The following is a 26,085-nucleotide window of genomic DNA, read 5'->3' as shown; positions in this document are numbered from 1 at the left end:
TTCATTTTCTGTATCACGTCTATCACCAACTCTACTCTCCCTCGTACTTCGGGTATCCAAAGATGTTGGTTTGAAAATCTCTTTATTATTGATGTCTTGATGATCTAATAATTGATATCCTACAAAGCACATAACACACGGTAAGAAATCTCTTCATTCATGATTCATTCATTGCACAATGCAAATTGCATATTTTGCACTTGCACAAAGCAAAGAGTTCTCAATTGCTCATCATCAGTACCTCAAATCCTGAATCTAAATGCCTCACACAGTCACACTCACAATTGGAATCAATCAACAATTGATGTCCTGAATCAATCAATCAATCAATAATTGCCTCACATAGTCATACACACACACACACTCTAACACATACAACTCAACTGGACAAGCAAAATCAGTTTGATAGCTAACCAGTTTAGTACCTTACCTCGAATGAATTTGTGGCTCGCGGCGGCAGCCAGTGCCGGAGTGGCGGAGTGCCCTGTGCAGCAGTGCCACTTCACAATCCAAGTCAATTTATAGTTTATGACCAAAGCCTGAAAATGTTATGCAAATCATCAGGTACGACATATAAATGAAAGAAAATAGGTGTTGATGCATATATCTTCAAACCTGTAATAGCTTAAAAGGTACTGAAACACGCAATGGTGTCCCATTTAGCAGTTTTGGAGAACTGATATCAAAAGGCTTAAGCAGTTGAGCTGGCTAGAAAAAACAATTGCCAATATACTACTTCAAAATTGCATGTTGTTGGTTTCGGGGAAAAATACTGCATGATATCCTAGTGCTCCATTAATTCGAGACAATTTGTGGAAATGGACAAAGGAGGCACCTTTCTGAGCGGGAGAAAGTTGAGAAGCCCCACGAAGCTAATAGCGAGGAGGAATCCAGTCATCCACCCGACGTCCCGACGCCGGGCTCCTTGTAGCTCCCCGGAGGCTGTGCCACTGTGTGGGCCTGCCGAAGCCGATGGCGTCCTTGACAGTTGACTTGCTCCTTGCCCGCAGGCCACCGCCGCAGGGAGCCCGGGAGTTACGGTTGGCAGGGGCTGATTGGAGTTATGGTGAAGATTAGGAGTCTGATTTAGGGGAAACGGGAAAGGGCGAAGAGGAAGCAATCCAACTGGGCTGATTGGAATCCAACTGGGTCACTGAGCCATGTGGATGAAAAGGTGCGGGTGTCAGTCTCACAACCCAACTGCCCAAAGCCCCAAATGAGTCTTCTTCTTCCTCAGTTCCTCACATAGACATAGCCTCACGCAGTCACACCGCCGAAAATCGATAAATCCTCTAGAAATCTATAAGGAGGAGGGGGAGTCCGCCGCCGGGGAGCTCGGGCGGCCGCCCGGGCTCGCCCTAGCGGTGGATCCGCCCCTGTATGGCATTATTATTGGTGATGAAGCTGGTGCCTTGCATGATGGCAGCACCTCGCAGGTGGTCAACAAGGGTTTCTTCAGTGTGCAACCTTACTCAGTTACTTCCTCGAAACATGGAGGATTAAGAGCTAGCGAAGAGGGAAGGCCCCAATCGGGTTGGAAGAGGGGCAAAGTTGTCATTTGCAAAAATGAGGGTAAATTTTCCTCTCTTTTTTCCCTTTTCTCCTAATTGAACGGCAAAGGTAAAAAAACAAATCTATACGCAATTAGTGCAAATAAAAAAAATTAGCAGAACAAAATTTGGATAAAAATCTAGAACGAGTTTCCATGAGGGGCAAAGGGAAATTTTCTCTCTAAGGAATCTTGACATGAAAAAGATCTATAAATATGGAGCCATCTCCATTACAAGTGACCGGCTGCTGCTCGTCGTCTCTCAAACTCTCAATGGCGTTGGCGTTCTTGGTTTTACTAGTGCTATTAGCCCCGGCGGTTCATGTCGTCGTCGGTCAGGAGCCAGGTTCCTCGCTTCAGTGCATCGATCATATATGTGTATCATCTATGCAAAGCTAAGATACTTATTACTTGATAATTGATCGCTCGTGCATGAATTTTCAGGCTTCTTGAGTATCGACTGCGGCCTGGACGACAAGTACAGCGGCTACACGGACCAAGGCACCGGCATCGTCTACGTCCCCGACGGCCCGTACATCGACACCGGCGAGAACCACGTGGTGGCCGTCGAGTACCAGTCCCAGTCGGTGCCACGCAGGTACCTCACTGTCCGGAGCTTCCCGACCGGCGTGCGGAACTGCTACGGGCTGCCCACGGTGGAAGGGAACAAGTACCTGGTGCGGGCGGAGTTCGAGTACGGCAACTACGACGGCAAGAACAGCAAGTTGGTGGAGTTCGACCTGTTCCTGGGGGGCAACTTCTGGGAGACGCCGAACGTCAGCCGCAACATTGTGTGCGAGGCGCTTTTCGTGGCATGGGCGGGCTGGACGCCGGTGTGCCTGGTGAACACCGGCCTCGGCACGCCGTTCGTGTCCGTGCTAGAGCTCAGGCCGCTCCCCGGCGCGCTCTACCCGCCCGTCACGCCCGGCTTGTCCTTGTCCATTTATTATCGGCGTAGCATGGGCCGTCAGAGCAGGTGGGCGTACCGAGAAGCACGCCATGTGAAAATTAAATAATGATCTAATAATTGAAAATGGTGCAAAATCGTAAGAATATCTCCATAGTAGTATAATTAATTACACTGCTACAAGTTAATTTGAAGATATAAAGGTATGATCAAAGTTAAATAGCAGAGACCATAAAAGTCAAGCTTACTTCAAAATAAGAAAGAAGAGTACGGTAGTGTTACCAAATCCATGATTTCTCAATGACGTAACATTTTTTCTTGAAGTTCGTTAAGGTTTTCGGACGATCCATATGATCGGATCTGGTGGCCAATGGATATCGCTAGCGCACAGTGGACAAACTTGTCAACCGAATTGACCATCCAGCCGGACCCCAGCTTCGCAGTGTCATCGCCTATCCTCCGGACAGCCGTTGCAGCAATCGGCAATGACACGGTGCTCACCGTCACGGCATGGCAAGATTCCAGGAAGACGTACTCCTTTATGGCGTTCCTTCACTTCGCTGACTTTCAGAACACTCAGCTCCGGCAGTTTGACATATACTTCAACGGCAACCAACTAGGAAGCTCGTACAACCCTTCGTCCCTGGTTGCTTCGTGCGTCTATAGCTCCTCCGCCTTGAACACAACCACCGATGGCACCTACAACATCACTCTCGCCGCCACCGCCAAGTCCATGCTACCCCCAATGATCAACGCTTTTGAGATTTATAATCTCATCCCACACAGTATTCCGACGACATTCTCTAAAGACAGTGAGTCCTTTCTTCGCCTTCCCTCTCACACACTTTTGTATGGATAATTTAGATCCATTGTGGTACAAATTGGGGTCTTTCTTTGCATTTATGTTTTCTATGATGAGAAGGGTTGATGTCCGAGCTTCTCTTTTTAGGTATTACCTTTTTTTCTCTTGATTAATGGAAAAATAAATCCAACATAGACAGGGAAATAAGGAAACGAGAAGGAAGTCACGAAGTGCACCAGAGACTATCGTCACATGGTAAAACAACACACAACAAGAAAGATTTTGTTTGTGAAACTGCGATGATCTAATCAAGAACTAGATACAATAATTCAAGCAGCGTGGGAATATTGTTTGGTTTGCACCCAAACTTGGGCACCAAATTTTGGCATCCAGCCAAATGGTGACCAAATTGGGTTAAAGTAGCCAAATTTTAGCTTAGCAAGTTTGGTACACTTGGAGTGTGTTTGGATGGGAGGCAAAGTGGGATGGGATAGGGCCGTCCTTTTTTTAAAGGATGGGATAATCATCTTTTTGTTTGGTTGGATGGATAGGATGAACCTCTTTTTTTAGTTGGAGGGATGAGGACGGATAGAGATGAGAATTATCAACTAATTATATCTTTTAATTTTAAATAATAATTATTAATAATATACTAATCAATATGCACTAACGCATATTAATATTACTCTTTCCATAGTCATTACTAATTAACAATAAAATATGCTAATTAACCCTAATCATACTCTAATTAGCTCATTAATTGCCACTATATTAATCCTTACAAATTCTAATCTCATAGTAATATATACTAATAAGTAATACAAACATACTAATATCACTAATTATTTTACTAATAAACATGATTAGTAAAGGTGGATGGCTTCGTCCCACTGATTTGGAGGGATAGTTTCATCTAGCATATTAAGAGAATATTTCTTAAGAGGGATAATTCTATCCCTACTGTCCTTAAACCAAACACAAAAAACAGGGATCGTCTTCTCTCATCCCACCCTATCCTTGAACCAAACACACCCTTGTTACTAAACAAACCATTGACACAAATGCCTTAGACCCATCCCCTGTTGGATTGATAGGAGGGCAATTCGTTCATTTGCAACGCCGACCACCTCCGCCCCAACCACATCTAAGTACGAGGTGAGGTGGTCGGGGGAGCGGTTGCATCGTCGTGACAGCGGGGAGCAGGACGGAGCCCACGGCGGTGGCAACGGACTATGTCCTCAGCAGCAGGTGCCCGCGTGTTCGATCAAATGACGCTTAAGGTTATCTCACTGATGTGGGTTCACCCCCTTGTCAGATTTCTCGCTGAATTGAAGGAATAGATGAGGTTGAAATGTTCTTTTGCCAAAGATTCTACCTCGAATTGAATAATTTTGTTTTTCCACTCTTGCATATGCAATTGGTCTGAGAAACCATGAACCTGAATGTTTGCCAGTCTGTTCTCAAACTTACATTCTGACTGTTCTTTATCTGTGCTAGTTGACGCCATCATCGCTATCAAATTTGAGTATGGCATACAAAAAAACTGGACGGGTGACCCATGTTTTCCAACGATATATGCTTGGAACGGTGTGAAATGCAGCAATATAAGTGATGACACTACGAGGATAACATCACTGTGAGTATCCATAAGCATTCGATGTAAATGTTTAGCATCTTCATTATTACAATTACTAGTAGTCCAGCAAATTATTTGTGTGTTTGACTCAATGTTGGATTGAAAATTCTAATGCAGAGATCTCTCCAACAACAACTTGCGTGGTGTCATATCTACGAATTTTACATTGCTCACTGCACTCGAGAATTTGTAAGTGCTACACAATCAATGTATATCCTCCACCTTCTATTATTTTTGTCAGAAGCCTCAATTTGCCATGAATGAGCACCTCGTTGTACATTTAATCATGAGTGAACAAGCAGCAACTAGATCCTAACAAGAACACTTCTTTTGCACATGATTATATCTTTGTGATCTGCAGATACATTTGTTCTACCAAAACTATATATTGCATTTGAGAATTCTCTTAAGCAAATGATCGAGTATTTAGAGAACCCAATGTACTTCTTGACATACTGTTAAGATTATACCGTTGTTGTATATGCTATGGGGCACTTCACTGAACAGGAGACTAGGAGAGTGCTATCCTATTGGTGCAGAAGTGAGATGTAGCCTTGAGGAGCTGTGAAAAGCCCCCAAACAGCCACAACTCACTTCCTCTTTAGGATAAAAATTCAGTGATACTCCATATGCCTAAAAAGGTATTATATCATAACAAATGTACGGAAAGGTGGGACTGGAGGAGATACCCATTGTATAATCCAGTATTTTAGTATGACGAGGGAGGATAGAGGAAGCCATCCTTGCAAGTCTTTGTCTATGTTCAGATTTCTGTTATTCTTTCCACTTTTGAGTTTTATGTTTGTTTAGAAACTCGAGAAACATTGCAACAGTTGTGTTCTGATTAAACTCATGAAAAGTTAGAACTAGGGTTATGTTACGAATTGTGTAAGCTTATTATGTATAAGCAGTTTCTACGGCTTATATGTTTTGGGCTAAATAAGTTAGTTCACTGAACCAGTACTCTAGGAATTTATTTTTGTGAGTGCTAAATAAGTTAGTTCACTGAGACAGTCTAGGAATTTGTTTTTGCTGAGTCCACTCTACTGGCCTTTATAAAGTTATAATCCGATAAACCATCCTCCCCAATATTAAGCTTTCATGTCAAAGAGACAGATTATGTTAAAGAAGGCCAAATAAGCCATCTCTTTGGCTATAACTTAAGCTCGAAAGTCACAATACATCTAAGCTTAAGCTAGTGTACTCTGTAGTAGCATACATCATGCCAAGGTGCATGTCCTGTTGCGTTGCACTATATATATAGCTGTCATGACTATGGCTTTGTTTGGCACAGCTGAAACCTATGAGTTTTTTTTTCTGAAAAGCTACTTATGACTTTTGAGAAAAGTGGTTAGCTTATGGGTTTAATTTTTAGGCTCTCAGCACAAAAGCTGGTCTCAGCTAGCTTATCAGCTTTTAGTTTATTTCACCAGAAGCTAACTTATCAGAAAAGTCATAAGCCAGCAATAAGTTAGGCATTTGTTTCAGTTTATCAGTTTATCAGCTTTTATGAGAAGTAGAAGATGTTGATAAGAAAAAATAAACAGGGCCTATATGACACTATTATAGGAGAGTCTCTTTCGTGATGGCATATTTGACATAACCATGTGTTCATTTTGTCCAATATGTAAATTAAATCATTCTTTCTAGTCACATTCCTCAATCTGTAAATTAGAACATATGTGGCTTTATCCCATATTGATAGATAAAAAAAACTCATCTTAAACATGATTAGCCCTAAAGACAGACACATCTTAAGTGGAAGCGTGAACGTATACCTGAATTTGGTGACGCCATCCTTTGTTGATCAATGAAATTGAAGAGCGTGAGCGTGTCGATGTAGATGGTCGCAGGGTGGACGGCGTAGCTCGGTGAAGTCACGGCAGCGGCCTTCGCTCCGCTGCCATGCACTAAATTTGATCGGAAGGTCGAATGTGTGTGTTTGGGAGAGGCTAAACCTCACGAGATCAATCTCAACGTGAGGTGCCGGCTCCCCCTCATTTTTATATCTGCATGGCACAGAATGGGACCACAACCATCTAGGATCGGTTGCACTACTGATCGTAGCGCAAGGTGGTATGGGACTCCCCTTTTAGTCGGATGTTAGTTAGGATTCTATTAAAGAGAGAGAGGGCCCCGAGATCATATCCAACATTCTCCCCCTTGATTATAAGACTAACATTATAAGCCACTCTCAATGAAATAGTACACCAAGGGAAAGTATTACAGCGGCTAATTAAATACCACTGAAACACAAAAACCTACAGTACACTATTTCATCTCGAAATGGAAAAACATTATTCCTAATGGGAGTTGGTTTGCATTATGGTCCTCTTATCCAGAATCATAGGCTTTCCAATAATGCCATGCCGGCAACATGATCACGATCTGCAAGCATTGATTTAGTACTTATATGCTTGACACTTATTGTTTGATCCTGGATTCGATCTTTCACAACATAATACTTAATGTCGATATGTTTGGCAGCACCACTCGACTTGTTGTTACTCGTATAGAAAACTGCGGGTTGATTGTCGCAGTATAACGTAAGTGGTTTTAAAATACTATCGACCACTCTTAATCTCGGGATAAAGTTCTTTAGCCATACTGCCTGCCCGGTAGCCTCATAACATGCCACAAACTCAGCTTGCATCGTTGAAGATGCAGTAAGTGTCTGTTTGGAGCTTTTCCACGAGATAGCTCCTCCAACGAGGGTGAAGATATAACCTGACGTGGATTTTTTAGTGTCTATACACCTCGCAAAGTCTGCATCCGAATAACCAATGACTTCAAGGTTATCGGATTCTCTAAATATGAGCATGTAGTTTTTAGTGCCTTGCAAATAGGGAAGGACTTTCTTAACGGCTTTCCAGTGGTCCGGTCCTGAATTTGACTGATATCTGCCAAGCATCCCGGTTACGAAAGCTAAGTCAGGGCGTGTACATACTTGAGAATACATAATGCTTCCGACAGCTGAAGCATAAAGAACCAACTTCATTTGATCAATTTCATATTGGTTCCTTGGACACTGAAATATCCCAAACTTATTGCCCTTAACAATAGGAGCAAGCATGGTAGAGCACTTATGCATATTGTATTTCTTCAGTACTCTGTCAATGTATGTCTTTTGAGACAAACCTAATACTCCTTTGGACCGATCTCAGTGAATTTCAATGCCAAGAACATAAGAGGCTTCACCGAGATCTTTCATATCAAAATTAGAGGAAAGAAATCTCTTGGTCTCAAACAGCATATCCTTATCACTGCTATCCAATAAGATATCATCCACATAAAGAACTAAGATGGTAAATTTTCCCCCTTTAAACTTTACATAAATGTAGTTATCAACTTCATTTTCTTTAAAGCCAAAATTTCTAATAACTTTATCAAACTTGAGGTACCACTGCCTAGACACTTGCTTTAGACTATAAATTGATTTCTTAAGGTGACATCCCAAATGTTCCTTGCCTTTCATGATAAAACCTTCTGGCTGAGCCATGTAAACATTTTCTTCCAAGTCACCATTAAGGAATGCCGTCTTTACATCCATCCGATGCAGTTCTAAATCATAATGCGCTGTGAACGCCATAATTATTCTGAAAGAATATTTACTTGATACAGGAGAGAAGGTTTCATTATAATCGATTCCTTCTCTTTGCGAGAAGCCTTTAGCTACGAGCCTTGCTTTGAACTATTCGATGTTCCCATTAGAGTCATGTTTTGTTTTGTAGACCCATTTACACTCTACTGTCTTGGCTCCGTCAAGGATTTCTACCAGGTCCCACACATCATTATCGCTCATAGACTTTAATTTGTCACTTATGGCATTAAGCCACTCAGACAAATGCTTACTCATCATGGCCTCTTTATATGAGTTGGGATCTTCTGTCTTCCCTATATCATTAGCATCCTCATTCATGTAAACAACGTAATCGTTCGAGACCTGATCGATATGTTAGGCACGACTGGGGACTGTTGAGGCTCATCGTTAGGTGTATCATTAGGAATTTCAGAGACCTCAACAGGGGGGGGGGTGCACTGACGTTAGTTTCCACTGAGGGTGCAACCACTTGGAGCACAGGGATGTAGGACTCTTGGATCAGCGGTGTAGGAACATAAACCCGCTTTTCTTCAAGATCAACTTCCCTTGGCTCCAGATCCCCGTTCTCAAGAAACACAGCGTGTCTTTTTTCTACGAACTTAGTGATCCTATCTGGACAGTAAAAGCGATACCCCTTTGATCTTTTAGGTACCCGATAAAGTGACAACTAACTGTCTTGGGATCTAATTTCCCAATATATGGATTAAAGACTTTAGCTTCAGCTGTACAGCCCCACACGCGTAAATACTTTAAAGAGGGTTTTCTTCCAGTCCATAATTCATAAGGTGTTTTTGGAACTGATTTACTGGGAACTCGATTAAGAATGTATGCGGCTGTCTTAAGTGCCTCCATCCACAGTCCAAATGGTAAACTAGAATAGCTGAGCATGCTTCGCACCATGTCCATAAGCGTGCGGTTGCGTCGCTCAGCTACCCCGTTTTGTTGAGGTTCACCAGGTGTAGAATATTGGGCTATTATGCCATTTTCCCGAAAGGAATCTGGCAAAAGGACCAGGGATTTGCCCATATGGGGCATGCCTCCCATAATATTCTCCCCCGCGATCCAATCTCACTACTTTAATCTTCAGGTTGTGCTGATTTTCTACTTCAGCCTTAAATATCTTAAATTTGCCGAGAGACTCAGATCGATCTTTAATGGGGTAGATATAGCCGTAACGGGAGAAATCATCAATGAAGGTAATGAAAGAATCAAAACCGTCAACTGATATCACAGGAAAAGGACCACATATGTCCGTGTGAATTAATTCTAATAATCCTGTGCTCCGAGTGGCCCCTTTCTTTATTTGCTAAACGTATTTTCCTTTAATGCAATCTATGCAGTGGTCAGAGTCGGAGAAGTCTAAGGGTTGGAAAATCTCTTCCTTAATGAGACGCTCCATTCCCCCTCTCAAAATGTGGCCTAGACGACAATGCCACAGTTTCAAAGAAGTCTCATTAATTGTACTTCTCTTTCTCTTATGACTTACATCATAGACATTCATCGTCACAAAGGATTCATTAAGAGGAAGCATATAAAGTTTTTCTTGTCGGATGGCAAGACCAATCATTTTCTTTCGTTCAGTCTCGCTCTCGTTCATAGGGTGGAATCGAACCACCCACTCCGTTTGGATTTCGAGCAAAAGGAAAGATGGCAGAAAGTTGGGAATAATCCAACCTAATGGCTTAGCCAAACATCTGAATTAAATTCAAGAATGCATTTATTATCTCCAAAATTACAATGAAAACCATCATCATCTAACATTGAAACAGAAATAAGATTCCTCCTCATGGAAGGAACATAAACTACATTATTCAGTCTAAGAGTGAAGCCACTATCAAGAACTAATGGAAGGGATCCGACAGCTTCAACTTCAACTTCCTTCCCATTGGCCACTCTAGGACTTCGCTCTCTCTTTCCTAATGTTCTCACGGTAAGAAATCCCTGTAAGGAGTTGGAAACGTGCATAGTGGCACCTGAGTCAATCCACCATGAATTAAGGGAAAAATCAGCATAAAGAGATTCATCAATGAATGTTATTAAATCATTACCCTTCTTTGTGAGCCACTTCAGGAAACCAACACAATCCTTTTGGTAGTGGTCCTTCTTGTGGCAGAAGTGGCATACGTCATCCTTAGATTCTTGAGAGGCAGAAGCAGAAGGAGCATGCGCCTTGGGCGCCCTCTGTGCTGCCTTGTCGTGTTTAGCAAAAAAATGCAACTTCTTCTTAGACTTGAAATCCCCTTGGAATTTTCTCTTATTCTTAGGGCTGCTAACTTGATTCACAAAGTCTTTATTTTCAGCCCTCACCCTCTCTTCCTCTTGGACGCACATCGCGATCAAGTCACTCATGCTCCACTTCTCTTTCTGAGTGTTGTAATCTATCTTAAAAGGAGTAAACTTAGGAGGGAGAGAGGTCATAATGAAGTGAACAAGGAAACCCTCAGAGATTTCCATGTCCATGCCCTTGAGTTTGGCAGCCATGTCTGTCATCATCATTATGTGTTCTCTTATGCCACCGGACCCATAATTATACTTAGTGTTGAGCAGCTTCTGAATCAGTGTACTGGCATAAACCTTGGAGGTGCCTTTAAATTGCTCCTCCACAGATGCCAAGTGTGTCTTAGCTTTTTCTGAGTTTGGGATCTCTCCCTTTATAGCATCTGATATTGAGTTTCTCATTATCATAAGAGACATGCGGTTGGACCACTCCCACTTCTCAGAAAGTGCATCATAAGTTTTCTTTAATTCATCATAATTTTCCACACCAATAGCGGGAGTAGTGGCAGCGTCAACCCTGAGTGCATAGTCCAGGTCCAAAAACGCCAAGGACAACAGTCACCTTAGCTTTCCAAGCGGGAAAATTATTGCCCGTAAGTTGCTCTATGCCGTCAATAGTGGCGGCAATAGAGGAAGCGTTAAGAGCTGGAGAGAAGAATTGGGTCAGATTAGTAAATTTATCATAAGGAAATAAAATTTGCATGAAAATAACCCTACATTTGTTTGATTAAAATCATGCAGAAAATAAAAATTTAATTCGCATCACTGTTGGGCAGGAAACGGAAAAGAATTTAAACTATTACATAAGATGGCGCATAATCACAACCAACCTTTGGTCAGAAAGTAATTATGAACCTACATAAAATGATCATAAAATTCTCCAGAAAAATCTTCCTGTTGGATCCAATTCAACAAGAGAATTAACCATAATATTTTATGCACTAATCATCATTAACTTTGGGCTATTTGCATTAGGTATTCCAGTGCATAAATGAAAAAAGCGTTAGAAATAACTGAAAATTCCAAATAAATGGAAAAACCCAAAGCTTTAGGGAAAAACAGCCCAAAACGGCCTCTCGGCCTGGCTCGGTCCGGACATGCGCGCGCAACCATTCAGCCCAAAGTTGGACTTGCGGCCCATGCAGCACGCGGCCCAGTCCTCTTCAGTGCGCGCCGGCCCGGCCACCCGAGCCCATGTGCGTGAGCATTCTCAGCCGTCCATCTTCATCCGGCGGTTCTCCGACATTTTTCGTCCAAACAAAACGTCATGCCAGCCGAAAACCCTAGACCTAATTCACTCATCCTCGTCTCCTCCGAGAAACCCGCGCGGCCGAGAGAGGAAAGGAGGCCGCACCGGCAGCGCTCGTCGCCAACGAGAGAGAGAGAGAGAGAGAGAGAGAGAGAGAGAGAGAGAGAGAGAGAGAGAGAGAGAGAGAGAGAGAGAAGAGGACGACGCTACAGGGACTACCCGCTGGAGCGCGCGTGCGATCGAGATCGCGCGCGCCTCCATTGGTTGGTCTGTGGTGGTGCCCGTGTGGATGGTGCGCGCGGCGAGAAGGAGAGCGGAGCTCCGGTGTGCATACACAAGACGGAGACCTCGATGGCTCAGGAAGATCCGCACGCACCTGACGCCGAGGAGGGGAATCTGCTAGAGGCAAGGATGAAGCAACTCCGGTGGCCTCGGCGGCGAACAAAAACACCGCAAAACAGTAAGCTAACCATCTATAAGGTTCGGGTTTTTTTTGGATTTTGGGCTCAGATTTGAGGATTTAGGGTTCGGATTTGGGGATTTAAGGTTCGGATTTTGGGGGGAGAATGGGGATTGGGATATTCATTAGGATTTGCATTCGAGTTTCCCCAATCCCCTCCTTAATGCTACCCGAACTCAATTCGGTATGAAAGTTGTGGATTTACCCCCCAAAACACACAAGAACATACATATATGCATAAAAACATCTAATCCGAGCCTTAAAGAACCCTAATACATGAACATGTAGGTTTAAACAATGCTAATTAGGGCTAATTCGCATCAATTAAGCCTTAAACAGAAGTAATTATTGCCTAAACTTGCTTAATTGACAACAACAGTACTGAATGAAAGATCAAAATTGGGCCTAATTAACATTAGCCGAACCTAATTGACATCAATTATACTTAAACATGATCATTCATGACTAATTGATCATCAATAAACATAATTAAGTCTAATAGTGGTCTGATTAGGGCTAACACTTGCTCTGGTACCAAATGTTAGAAGTAAAACTTCACTTAATCATCACTAAAGCTAGCCCTAAGATCAAACACCCTAATAGCAGAAGCGTGAACGTATACCTGAATTTGGTGATGCCATCCTTTGTTGATCAATGAAATTGAAGAGCGTGAGCGTGTCGGTGTAAATAGTCGTAGGGTGGACGGCGTAGCTCGGTGAAGTCACGACAGCGGCCTTAACTCCGCTGCCGTGCACTAAATTTGATTGGCAGGTTGAATGTGTGTGTTTGGGAGAGGCTAAACCTCACAAGATCAATCTCAACGTGAGGTGCCGGCTCCCCCTCATTTTTATATCTGCACGGTACGGAACGGGACCACAACCATCTAGGATCGGTTGCGCCACTGATCGCAACGCAAGGTGGTACGGGACTCCCCTTTTAGTCGGACGTTAGTTAGGATTCTATTAAGGAGAGAGAGGGCCCCGAGATCATACCCAACACATATGACTAGCTCAATAATTGGGGGATATGTCTTAAATCATGCTGCAGCTTGATAGACCCAGATTTTTATCATATTCCATCGATGTAGAGTTTGAAATAAGCGCCTATATATTTCTGGGCTTCCTTACTATAGTTGTGTAAATATTTCAGGGATTTGTCTTATAACAACTTAAGCGGGTCAATACCTGATTCCATACCAAGTTTGTCCTCCCTACGAGTTCTGTAAGTTGATATATTTGTTGCATGCTATTACCTAGCCAGAGACTTTACATATCGCCTTTCACTTTCTTCAGAAATTTGTCTGGCAACCATCTGAGTGGTGAGTCCCTATGTAAAAATTACACCGGATCACTTGTCTTCAGGTTTCTGGTTTTCTTCTCAATGTTTGTTTTTCCATTAATCTGCTTCTGAATTTTAGATTGTGTCTCTCTCTGTGATCTTCAAACATGTCACTGTCTTAGGACTTTTTTCCTCCAAAGTAAATCCAAACCTGATTGTGTTATGTAATTTCAGATATGGGTCTGATGGGCATATGTGTAACAAAACAATAAGCACGTCAAAAAACAGAGCAGTTGTCATAGCTATTTCAGTAGTGGTTCCTGTCCTGGTTGTGGCTCTACTTCTTCTTGCATATTTCGTCTGGAGAGAGAAAGGAAATCCTACTGGTGGGCATCCTCTTGTCCTATCCTGTAATGACATGTATTCATATATTTCAGTTTTTTATACTTGCTTTTTCTGTTATATATCTGATACTTGTGCATCCAGTTTCCACACATGATCCCACAAGAGATCCACCACTTGAGAGTGCTCTGGGAAGTACAAAAATTCACGAGGAGCACCTACCAAATACCGAGAATCGCCGGTTCACGTACAAGGATCTGGAGAAGTTCACTAATAAATTCAAACAGGTCATAGGGAAAGGAGGTTTTGGGCTTGTGTACTATGGCCGTTTAGAAGACGATACTGATGTTGCTGTCAAGATGCGTTCTGAATCATCATCACATGGGCTTGATGAATTTTTGGCTGAGGTACCAAATTTCAGTCACCTAGAAAAGTTCGAGACGCGTTGAAATCTAACTTTGCAATTAATATATTTTTCCTGTCTTTTGTATCTTGTTACATAGGTTTGGAGCCTGACAAAGGTGCATCACAGGAATATAGTGTCTTTGATTGGTTACTGCTTCGAGAATGATCATTTGGCACTGGTTTATGAGTACATGTCTCAGGGCAGTCTTTTTGACCATCTGAGAGGTTTGTCTATTCAAACTTATTGAGTACTAATTAAGACATAACCAACTATGTGACTTTTTAAAAATTGCATCTGAAATATCTATTCATGGTTTGGACCTGAGAAGTCATCTTGAGTGAACTTTATATACCTCTTGTATCTGAAAATTAAAAGCCTCTTTGGTATGTCTTCCTTCTGAATTGCCTAATCCTAAGTGACAGCATGGTCACGAAATTTGTGCCTAGGGGAGCCAGCATCCCCCTTATCCCGTCCGTCCGTCTTAACATTTGGATGAGGGATGACTTCAGCTAATGTATATACTCAACTTGTCAAAGGGTCGCTCTTATTTTGATTATTAAGTTGTGCAATTCCATTAGAGGATTACAAAGAAAAACTAGAAATAGAGAAACATTCCATAAATTTGCTGAAGTTGACATGTGAAGTTGTTAAACAGTTATCTTCTGTGAAAACATTGAAGGTAAAAATGGTGTTGCTGAAACCTTCAATTGGGGGACACGTGTACGAGTAGTGCTTGAAGCTGCACAAGGTATGCTGCAATAAAAACACACAAAGCGAACTGGATTTTTCTAAGGCAAATCTGCCATATGCTCTTCTTTTTCATTTTTGTCTTCTGGCATTCCTGTTATATATATAGGTCTGGATTATTTGCACAAAGGTTGCAGCCTGCCAATAATTCACCGGGATGTGAAGAGCAACAACATTCTCTTGGGTCAAAATCTGCGAGCTAAAATAGCAGATTTGGGACTAAGCAGAACATATCTTAGCGATGCTCAAACACACATATCAGCCACTGCAGCAGGCACACCTGGTTACATGGATCCTGAGTATGTCGCTTCCTGCGTATACTAATTTGGTAGTACTTTTTTCATGTACTTGTTTTTGAATGAGTGCATCGTAAACAGCTGAATTTTCCATGTACATGAAAGAAAACTAATAAAACTGGTGCCATTATATGCCACATGGTTTCCTTTTCATGCAATTTTTAGATTTGATAGGATGAGGCTTGTCTGGTGTTCTGTTTTTCTTGAACATTCTTGTTGCTGTTTCTTCAGGTACTACCTCACTGGAAGGCTCACCGAGAGCAGCGATGTTTACAGCTTTGGGGTTGTTCTGCTTGAAGTAGCCACCGGCGAGCCTCCGATGGTGCCTGGCCACGGTCACATCGTCCAACGCGTTAAACGGAGGATCGCCACCAGCGACATAAGCTCGGTTGTTGATGCACGGCTTGGAAGTGCCTACGACATCAATTCCATGTGGAAGGTGGTCGACACTGCTATGATGTGCACGGCGGATTCTGCTGCTCAAAGGCCAACGATGGCCGCCGTTGTGGTACAGCTGAAGGAGAGCCTAGCGTTGGAGGAAGCTCGCGAGAAGGATAGTATCTTCAGGAGTGATATAGCAGCTATGGTGTCCACATTTGGTCCATTGGCAAGATGAAGCTGTCTGCGTGTATCTGTACCTCTATTTGATGCATCGTTGATGGGTCTCTGCTACAAGTCTACAACGGGCGTTTTGATGAACGATTTGTCATGTGAAGGCACACTAGTATATGTTTGTGCATTGTTTTGAATCTACAATAGCTTGTCTGTGCAAAGTTTTTGAGAACCCCATGCTTCTGTGTTCGTTTGTTTTGTTTCTTTTGGATTATCCATGTTTATATTCCATAAATGGAACAACATAAAGGCTTGATTTTAATCTGAAGCAAGTATTGAAAAGGTTATGCCTTTTCCATGTCTTTGTACGTAGGTTCATTTGATTTCCTGTGTTTTCCTTTGATCCCTGCCTTATTGTTACCATGTTTCAAATATATTCATGCTGCCTTTGCATACAGTGCTGTTGTGTTCTACTAGTTGAATTGCTGCAGTATTATTTGCTTAGATAGCTAACCGGAAACTCCAAGCTCATTTTTTGACAATCTGAGTATACTATTTTCTTATTAAAAAGGGCAGCCAAAATTTTCAAATTTGGACTACTAATATGAGCAAAAATTGCTTCGATGAACTGTGTCTGTGACTGTGTCATGTTGGGGCAGATGAGAGCATGCGCCCGTGCTTTTGTGCTCAAGGTTTCTGCAAAGAGGTGTGGGGGTGTTCAGCTACTTACCGCTCTTACCTGTGAACAGGTTGTGCTCTTACATGATCTCGAGGTTTATTTCATTTCCAATTGTTTCTTCTTTGATATATAATTTTCACCGAGGTTAGACTTCAATGGTTGATTTTGCATTTGTCATGCTGTACAAACATGATTTGAAGTTCCTCGGCTTCCTATGTTTCTATACACAAGAAGCCTCGAGGCGCTACAGGCAGTACCACAAGGAATATTCACTATTATAAAAACCATTATTAGAGGTGGATGATAACCTATTTACAGAGATGTTTTAGCCATCCGTATCTGGTTGAAAGCTTGTAGGAATAGACGATTTTCATAGACGCAAAAAAGAGTGCCTATGAAAATCAATTATTATAGGCGGTTCACTTAAATAACCGCATATGGAAATCAATTATCACAGACGGTTCACTTAAAGAACTATATATGATAATTCTCATTTACACATGCAGTTACATAAGCGAACCGCCTATGATAATCGGTCTCTGAATCGATATTTTTTGCCCAAAAACGATTTTTTTTGCCTGACCAGGCACCCCCACGGCCACGACGTCACAAGTCGCAAGTCACGCAATTTTTCACGTGAAAATACGCACACATGCGGGTTTTGGCACTCAAACTCAGGACCTCTTAACTCGCGCAAAACCTCCTTACCATCTCACCACATAAGTACTAATGATACTAATAGCATATATAATCCTTTTAATATCTTCTATCTAAAACTTTAAACAATTATTTAGATATCTAAATGACTTTAAATGAAAAAAATTTCAACTACAAAGTTGTAGATCTCGTCAAAGGCTACAATTTTCATATAAAATTTATCCCTATCCAACTTCATATAAAAAAATTATGAATTTTTACGACCTATTACTAGAGACAGATCACATAAGGAACCACCTCTAGATATCATCCATATTACCATATGCCGTTCACATAATTTTTTCATACGAAAATGTCTTTTACACATACGGCTTCTTATGTAATCTGCATGTGGTAATGGGTTGCAAAAATTCATAACTTTTTCCTACGAAGTCGGATGTGTGGAAAAACTTTATATGAAAATTATATCCTCGACGAGATCTACAACTTTATAGTTGAAAACCTTTTCATTTAAAGTTATTTAGATATCCAAATAATCATTTGACACATGCATCTTCTTATGTGACTCACCTGCGGTATTCATCCCTCAATGTGAATATGAGAAATTCATGTGGATGAGCCACCTCAAAGTAAATGTGTTCTTGTCTCCTCCGATAATGACAAAGCAAAACTTGCATCTGGATCTGATCTTAGTGAGAGGACTACTAAGAAGACCAAAATTGATGCTCGAAAGGGAGCTATTTCTACTTCTATCTTTACTAGTGAGAGCAAAACCTATCTCAAGAGTGCTTCCCCTTTGAGGCTTGTGCATGATCATTCTCAGTATGTTCCTCCTAAGGTTCAAGGTTATGGAAACACCCATTTGAATATAGCTCAAACTATTAATGGGGGTTGATATTTCACCCTCTGATTCTTATGGCAGTCATAGCTTGATTCCTCTTAATATGATTCTTGGATATATAAGTGACTTCAAATAAAAAGGTTTTCAACTACAAAGTTGTAGATCTCGTCAAGGGCTACAATTTTCATATAAAGTTTGTCCTCATCCGACTTCATATGAAAAAGTTATGAATTGTTGAAACCTATTACCAGAGACGCATAAAGAACCACCTCTGAAAATCATCCCCATTAACAGAGACGGTTCAAAGAACCGCATCTGAAAATACCTTTTTGCATATGCGGCTTCTTATGTGGCCCGCCTGTGGTAATCATCATATTTAACTACCTCTTGAAATGACATTTTACACATGCAGTTCACATAAGGAACCGTCTGTGATAATCATCATATTTGCACATACTATCATAAGCGGCCACCTATAGAAATTTGTTTCCATCGGCGGCCCAAAACCACAGGAGCTTACTCAGGCGATTTGTTATTTGAGCCGCATATGGAAAGGCATCCTGGTGTTTAAAAAATAGTTTTTGTAGTACTACCTCCTTTCCATATTATAGGGCGTGTAAAATTTTCTCTACCGCTCCACAATACAGGGCGCCAAAGACTGGTACATTCTATTCTCTTAGATCTGCCCGTGCCCTCTACATGCATGGGCGTGGGTGACGAGTAGCTGCTGAATTTAGTAAGTCGCGGCTGCATGCATGCCATTTAGCTAGTGACACCTTGTGAGTAGCTGCTGCAATTAGTGAGTCGCAGCTACAAGCACTGCTGCATTTAGCTAGTGATTCTTCGTGTAGATATGGTTCGTGAGGCCATCCGAGTCTACTTCGTCCCAGATGTCTAGGAGGAGCACGCGCTTGACGACAGAGGCGACAGTGGTAGCTCGATGGAGTGAGGGCTTTGTCTCGTCGAGGAGCACGTCCACGCGGAGTGGGTGTTTGCCGGCAGCGACGAGGAACATGGCTAGGTGGAGCATGTGTTCGCCTACAGCGGCGAGGAACATGGCCACACGGAGTGCATGCTCGCCGACAGCGATGACGGCGACAACTCGATGGAGCGAGAGATTTGTCTCGACAAGGAACACAGCCATGTGGAGGGTGCGTTCGCTGGCTATGACAACGGTGATAGCTCGATGGAGCGAGCACTTTGTCTTGACTTGGATCACTCCCCGAACGAGCGCACACTCACCGGCGGTGACGACGGCGACATGCAACAGCTACATGACTCTGAGTGTGGCACCAACAACGATGTCATGGGCGTGTGCGCGCTTGGCGGCAGTGATGACGATGACAACTCGTTGCTACTTGATGACGGTGATGAGGATGAAGACATGGAGCTACACGTGCTCCCTACAGACCACCCAAAATGTTGAAGACAAAACTGGTACTCTCGTTGCCAGTGCCGCCACGACGACTACACGTTGACTACGAGGATTTACAGCTTTGACCAATTTGATTGCACGATAATCCCACATGATGTAGCTTCTCTTTGTGCTTGGCGTATCGACATGGAATGGCTGGCTAGACATGAAAAAAGTGCCAACGCCAAAGTTGACAACCTTGATGATTCAATGTCAGAATCCATGGATGTGGTCCCGGACTCCCTAGCAGACGATAGTTATGTCTCGAACACCTTTGATGAATAGTGCAGTTCAAATTAAGATTGTTTCGTTGTTGCTACAAAACCTGTCTAAGTGAAGTTTTGTTGAATTTGAGTACTTTTTTTCTCGATGAATGGTGAAGTTCAAATTAAGAATGTTTTGTTGTTGTTGTTGTTGTTGTTGTATGTGGGCAAAAACTGAAATCCATAGATGTCATCCCATTACAGTTAAAAAAAACAAACTAGGACATGTCATTCTAATTGAGGTACTCAATCGCTTGGTTTACAATTTCTAGATCACACTGCAAACTAACGGGGAGAATGTCATTCCTCTCTAGTGATTGCTTCTTCAAGTGTGGAATATGGTAGTGTTGCCCTCCTTTTTGACGTAAAATCTCTCATGCATGATTGGTGAGTGAGAAAAATACGATTGCTCCTATCAACAGGATACTCGTCAAAAGTTTCGACAACCTTGGCGACGATGTCTTCAACATTACCCAGACATGACTTTTGAAACATGGCTTAAAGAGCTGCAAAAAAACCTAGGTCTAACACATTGAGATCAGGAGAGTTGGACGGTTGGCAAATCATCCTTATGTCAAAACCATCGGCAGTTGCCGCATGATAAAACTTGACATCATCGATTACAATGTGTTCTGAACATACGGCAGGCGTGCCCGTGGCCGCAGTGACCATCACCGTCGTCTCAACCCTCCTCTTCTCCTAGCCCATGGTCGGTGTGCTTGTAGCCACCAACAACACCACCATCCAAGGCACCACCTCCTTTGCCGTCTCTGTGCACATGATCATGCACACCATGTTTGTGGTTGTGCTCATCACTGTGGTCCTTGGCGCCGGGGCTGATGAGCCCGAGCCCGCACATGGCGTGCCCATGGCTGGCGAGCCCGAGACTGCCATGGCCACGTGTGGCATGATCGTGCCTGGCGTGCCAGAGCTTGGTGTGTCCTTGGCCAGTGAGCCGGAGCCTACTATAGCCACAGATGGTGTGAGCGTCACCATGCCTGGCCAGTGCCAGGAGTGCTCGTGCCAATGGCTGGCCAGCCTGATCCTGCTGAGCCTACAGTAGGTGTGCCTTGGCCATTGTGATTGTTGCCGGTGACTAGACCTTCCTCCTCTCCTTGCGCATGGCCAATGTTCTCCTCGCCGGCAACAGCACTACCATCTGAGGCACCACTTTCTTCACCATCTTTGTGCACACCATCACTACCGGAGACGGCTTCTTTGCCGAGTGTCCCAGACTTTGCCGCGCGCTTTTTATCGGGCACTCGGCAAAGAGGCTATTTGCCGAGTGCCAGAGAGAAAGAACTCGGCAAACATCTGGCACTCGGCAAAGAGGCTATTTGCCGAGTGCCAAAGAGAAAGAACTCGGCAAACATCTGGCACTCGGCAAAGAGGCTCCTTTCCCGAGTGTCATTTTTTGACACTCGGCAAACCCTATTTTTTTTTCACTTTTGACCTCCAAACTTTTTCTGCAGTCTTCATACAATACCTGGTGGTCAAACTTTTTCTGCAGTCCTCATACAATACCTGCTGCTCCAAGTTCGTGGAGGCTATTTGCCGAGTGCCAGAGAGAAAGAACTCGGCAAACATCTGGCACTCGGCAAAGAGGCTCCTTTCCCGAGTGTCATTTTTTGACACTCGGCAAACCCTATTTTTTTCACTTTTAACCTCCAAACTTTTTCTGTAGTCCTCATACAATACCTGGTACTCCATGTTCCAATGTGGCACATTTCTCGGACTTTTTCTATATTTCTTTAATTTATTTCAATTAATTGAATTTTCTTGGATAATTCAAATTATAACTGCTAGTCATTCGAATAATGAAAAACAATGAATGGAAAAATGATATTCATGTTATTTAGTATAATGTGAGGCCGTATCCAGGAACATACCACCAATTTCGAACATCTTGTTCACGAAACATGACCACGAACTTGCGGTCGAGTTGTTTTTAAATTGTATAAAAAGCAAACGAAGTCCGAAAATCATGAAACTTGTCAAGATGTCATGATATCATATGTGGAGGCTGTGATAAAAATTTGAGAAGGTTTTGCGCAAGTTGTCACGTACGATGCTTGCAAATCGAAGAATCTCCGAAGAAGTTTACCGCAAGTTCGTGGTCATGTTTCGTGAACAAGATGTTCGAAATTTGTGGTCTGTTCCTGGATACGGCCTCACATTATACTAAATAACATGAATATCATTTTTCCATTCATTTTTTTTTATTATTCGAATGACTAGCAGTTATAATTTGAATTATCCAAGAAAATTCAATTAATTGAAATAAATTAAAGAAATATAGAAAAAGTCCGAGAAATGTGCCACATTGGAACATGGAGTACCAGGTATTGTATGAGGACTGCAGAAAAAGTTTAGAGGTCAAAAGTGAAAAAAAATAGGGTTTGCCGAGTGTCAAAACATGACACTCGGCAAAGTAACCTCTTTGCCGAGTGCCAGGACGTCTGGCACTCGGCAAAGAATTTTAAATTTTTTTAAAAAAAACCCCTCTTTGCCGAGTGCCAGATCGGGGGCACTCGGCAAAGGGGGGATTTAACCCCCGGCCCAGCTGGCCCACACACACCGCACACACGCACCCGCCCCCGCCCGCGCCAGCGCCAGCGCCGCCACCGCCCGCGCCCGCGCCCGCGCCAGCGCCGCCCCCGCGCCAGCGCCGCCCGCGCCCGCGGCGCCCGCGCCAGCGCCGCCACCGCCCACTCCCGCGCTCGCGCCGCCCCCAGCGCCGCGCCACCGGAGGAGGAGGAGAAAGAGAGGAGGAGGAGGAGAGGAGGAAGGAGGAAGAGAAGGAGGAGGAGGAAGAATGAGGAAGGAGGAAGAAGAAGGAGGAGGAGGAGGAGGCGCCCCGGCCGCCGTTGCCACGTCCCCGACGCTTCCCCAGCCGTCGCCTTGTCCACCGGCGCCCTGGCCCCTTCACCACCGCCGCCCTACGACGCCAACTAGGTATGTCATACCGTCGTCGTCGTCGTAGTATTACTAGTAGTTGCGGTAGTAGTAGTGGTAGAGTAGCAGCGGTGGTAGTCTAAGTAGTCGTAGGAGTGGTTGTGACATTGTTATATATATGTGGTTGGATATAATCTTGTGCATGTCGGCCATTGTGCCGTTCATATATATGTGCATGTCGGCCATCGTGCCGTTGGTTTTCTTGCAGGTTTTGGAAACCTCACCGTGCAGGGGAGGTGCTGCCGAAATTTTGTATTGACAGTTTTATGTTTCTGTTTTTGCAGAGAAGAGCCAGTCGGAGCGGCGCCGGAGTACCTCGGCGACCCCGATCGCCTTCCTTGCCGCTGCGGGTCTGCCTGCACCGCGTCGCCTCGCTACTGCACCGACCCGCCACGGCCCCGCTAGCCTGACTCCACCGCCACCCTAGGTATAACCCCTCTTTCCGTATCATGGTCGTAGATCACGTAACCCAGTTAGGCGTCTCCCGTTCGAAAGAGATACGGTTGGAAATATGCAGATATTTCCATATCTAAAACCGTATCTGTTTCGAATTGTCCACGTTTTTTGGACAGCCCGCGGATGCGTAGGTGGGGTTAGTTTCCATGGTCTGCTCCGATCCGAGACAGAGTTTCGGCATCATCTCCCTGTTGTTCTCCGGATACACACTCTCCCTAGCAGGACGTGTATTTGGAGAACAGCGGGGAGGTGCTGCCGAAATTCTGTCTCGAATAGGAGTAGAGCATGGAAACTAACCTCATCTACGGATCCTCGCGTGGGATTAGGACCTATCCTCACCTATTAGATAGTAGGAACGTCATGTAGATGCAATTGATGTTTATATTACTCGCCGCTATATATGTTAGAGGATGGAGGACCGTGAGTGGATGTACACGGGCCGCGCAAGTCAGGGTCAGGTCACCAATGAATGGATCGACAAGACCGATGCTTTCTTGGAACGGGCATTTGGCGTGGCTGCTAAAGGAGCGAGTAAAATTTGCTGTCCCTGCAGCAAATGTGCAAACAGGAAAATACAAACGAAGAAGGTCATGGGGGAACATCTTTGGAAGAATGGATTTACGGCAGACTATACCCGGTGGGTCTACCATGGTGAAGCCGATCGTATGAGAGAGGAGGTGGTGAGACCACGCGTCGAGGATTATGATGCTGATGCCGGGGTAGCAAACATGTTAAATGACTATCACGAGGCACAGTTCGCTGAAGGACGTACGGAGGAGGAGCCAGAGGCAACCGCAAAGGCGTTCTACGACATGTTTGCCGCGGCACAAAAACCCCTTCACGGCCAGACAAAGGTTTCTCAACTGGATGCCATTGGACGCATAATGGCGTTAAAGTCCCAGTATAGCCTGAGTCGAGACGCCTTCGATGGTATGTTGACAGTTATTGGCAGCCTGCTTCCGGAGGGTCACCTTCTGCCAAAGAGCATGCACGAGTCACAGAAACTCCTTCGTGCACTTAAGATGCCGTATGAGCAGATACATGCTTGCCCGAAGGGGTGCGTCCTATTTAGGAAAGAATACGTGGAAGCAAAGTACTGTCCAAAGTGTAAATCATCTAGGTTCCTGGAGGTAGATTCTGGTGATGGCCAGAAGAGGCAGCTTGACATTCCCGTGACAATCCTACGGCACCTTCCGTTCATACCGAGGATCCAACGGCTATACATGACCGAGGAATCCGCGAAACAGATGACATGGCACAAAAATGGCAAACGATACAATCCTGACAGGATGGTACATGCATCCGATGGTGAAGCATGGACCCACTTTGATGGCATTCATCATGAGAAAGCTAAAGAGGCTCGTAATGTACGTGTTGCGCTGGCAACAGATGGGTTCAATCCTTATGGAATGATGGCTGCCCCATACACATGTTGGCCCGTGTTCGTTATCCCCCTCAATCTCCCCCCCGGCATATGCTTTCAACGACAGAACGTATTCTTGTCGTTGATAATTCCTGGACACCCGGGGAATAATATGGGTGTGTTCATGGAGCCTGTGATTGATGAATTGGTCCGTGCTTGGGAGGAAGGGGTATGGACATACGACCGAGCTACAAAGAAAAACTTCAAAATGCATGTTTGGTACCACTACTCCCTGCATGACTTCCTGGCGTATGGGATATTCTGCGCCTGGTGTGTTCACGGGAAGTTCCCATGCCCAGTATGCAAGGAAGGTCTGAGGTTCATTTGGTTGCAGAAGGGTGGCAAGTATTCATCGTTCGACAAACATCGGCAATTCCTCCCTCTTGACCATGCATTCAGACGAGACATCAAGAACTTTACGAAAGGTGTCGTAGTGACAGACCCTGCACCACCGATAATGACTGGTGCCACGGTTCGTGAACAGATAGATGGTCTCGAGGTCAATCCAGAAGGTGGTTTTGTGGGATATGGTGAGCAACATATGTGGACTCATAAGTCGGGCTTGACTCGTCTCCCCTATTTTGATGACCTTCTCCTTCCACACAACATTGATGTAAGTCTTCCTCGCACTACATTGCTCAATACATCGTATTTATTGGACATTCTTGAAATAATGAATGGATACATCGTGTTTGTATGCAGGATTTCTTTAGATGCCAGGACGGACATGAGGCCAGGGCGGATGCGGTGGCTACCAAATGCTGCAAAAAACTCGTCGTGGACATGCATTACGAGGCGCGCATCCAGGCCGTCGTAACTTACCACGGGACCGTCGTTGGAACGAAGGTCACCAAAAGGGACGCAAGAACCATGATGCTGACCCGGGACCAGTACCTGCAGGTAAATACAGAACATTAATACTGATTCCTTTTGAGATTAAGTAGGCTTAATTTCATCTTCTGATATGTCATATACTTGATGGCCTGTAGATGATTCCTTATTGGTGCACCGCGCATCCCCAGTGCTGGGAACAGATGGTGGACAAGTGGTGCTCACGCGAGTGGGAGGAGACGCACAACTTGTGCCGGGAGCGGCGTTTGATGATGCCAGGTGTAGCACACCATCAAGGCAGCCGCAACCTCAGCGGATACGCACAAACATGGGTACACGAATTCATTTATTTATTCTAATGCTCAATTCTGCATGATTTCTAATCATCTTGCTGTTTTTCTCGCAGTCGGCGTCACATGGTGGCCAGCCTTGCTCCATCTTCAAGGCATTTGCTATGGCCCACA

General features: G+C 43.9%; 1 protein-coding gene across 8 annotated transcripts; it reads left to right on the top strand.

Moving 5' to 3' along the window:
* The first annotated feature begins 1,746 nt into the window (after nucleotides 1-1,746).
* LOC133897189 (probable LRR receptor-like serine/threonine-protein kinase At1g51810) lies at nucleotides 1,747-16,454 on the top strand. Of its 8 annotated transcripts, none has more exons than XM_062337817.1 (13): nucleotides 1,747-1,895; nucleotides 1,994-2,525; nucleotides 2,790-3,268; nucleotides 4,756-4,894; nucleotides 5,012-5,083; nucleotides 13,631-13,702; nucleotides 13,774-13,842; nucleotides 13,994-14,169; nucleotides 14,246-14,508; nucleotides 14,605-14,731; nucleotides 15,163-15,255; nucleotides 15,364-15,553; nucleotides 15,782-16,454. In XM_062337817.1, the coding sequence occupies exons 1-13, from the start codon at nucleotides 1,766-1,768 to the stop codon at nucleotides 16,164-16,166; spliced, it is 2,727 nt and encodes a 908-aa protein (XP_062193801.1). In that variant the 5' UTR covers nucleotides 1,747-1,765; the 3' UTR covers nucleotides 16,167-16,454. The 8 variants fall into 8 exon arrangements, with proteins under 8 accessions (XP_062193801.1, XP_062193805.1, XP_062193808.1 ...); XM_062337816.1 differs by having other exon boundaries at nucleotides 1,749-1,895; nucleotides 2,781-3,268; XM_062337820.1 differs by having other exon boundaries at nucleotides 1,751-1,895; nucleotides 2,781-3,268; nucleotides 13,994-14,145; nucleotides 15,187-15,255.
* The last annotated feature ends 9,631 nt before the right edge of the window (nucleotides 16,455-26,085 follow it).

This window comes from Phragmites australis, chromosome 17 (genome assembly GCF_958298935.1).
Source record: "Phragmites australis chromosome 17, lpPhrAust1.1, whole genome shotgun sequence".
Classification (NCBI taxonomy): domain Eukaryota; kingdom Viridiplantae; phylum Streptophyta; class Magnoliopsida; order Poales; family Poaceae; genus Phragmites; species Phragmites australis.
Note: the sequence above shows the minus strand (reverse complement) of the source record. Positions and strands in the feature narration are given on the sequence as shown.

Coding starts and splice junctions, on each gene's coding strand:
- LOC133897189 (XM_062337816.1), top strand. CDS start 1,766: ATGGAGCCATCTCCATTACAAGTGACCGGCTGCTGCTCGTCGTCTCTC. Junction 1,896..1,993: donor CGTCGTCGGTCAGGAGCCAG/GTTCCTCGCTTC, acceptor ATGAATTTTCAG/GCTTCTTGAGTATCGACTGC. Junction 14,732..15,162: donor TCTTTTTGACCATCTGAGAG/GTTTGTCTATTC, acceptor GTTGTTAAACAG/TTATCTTCTGTGAAAACATT.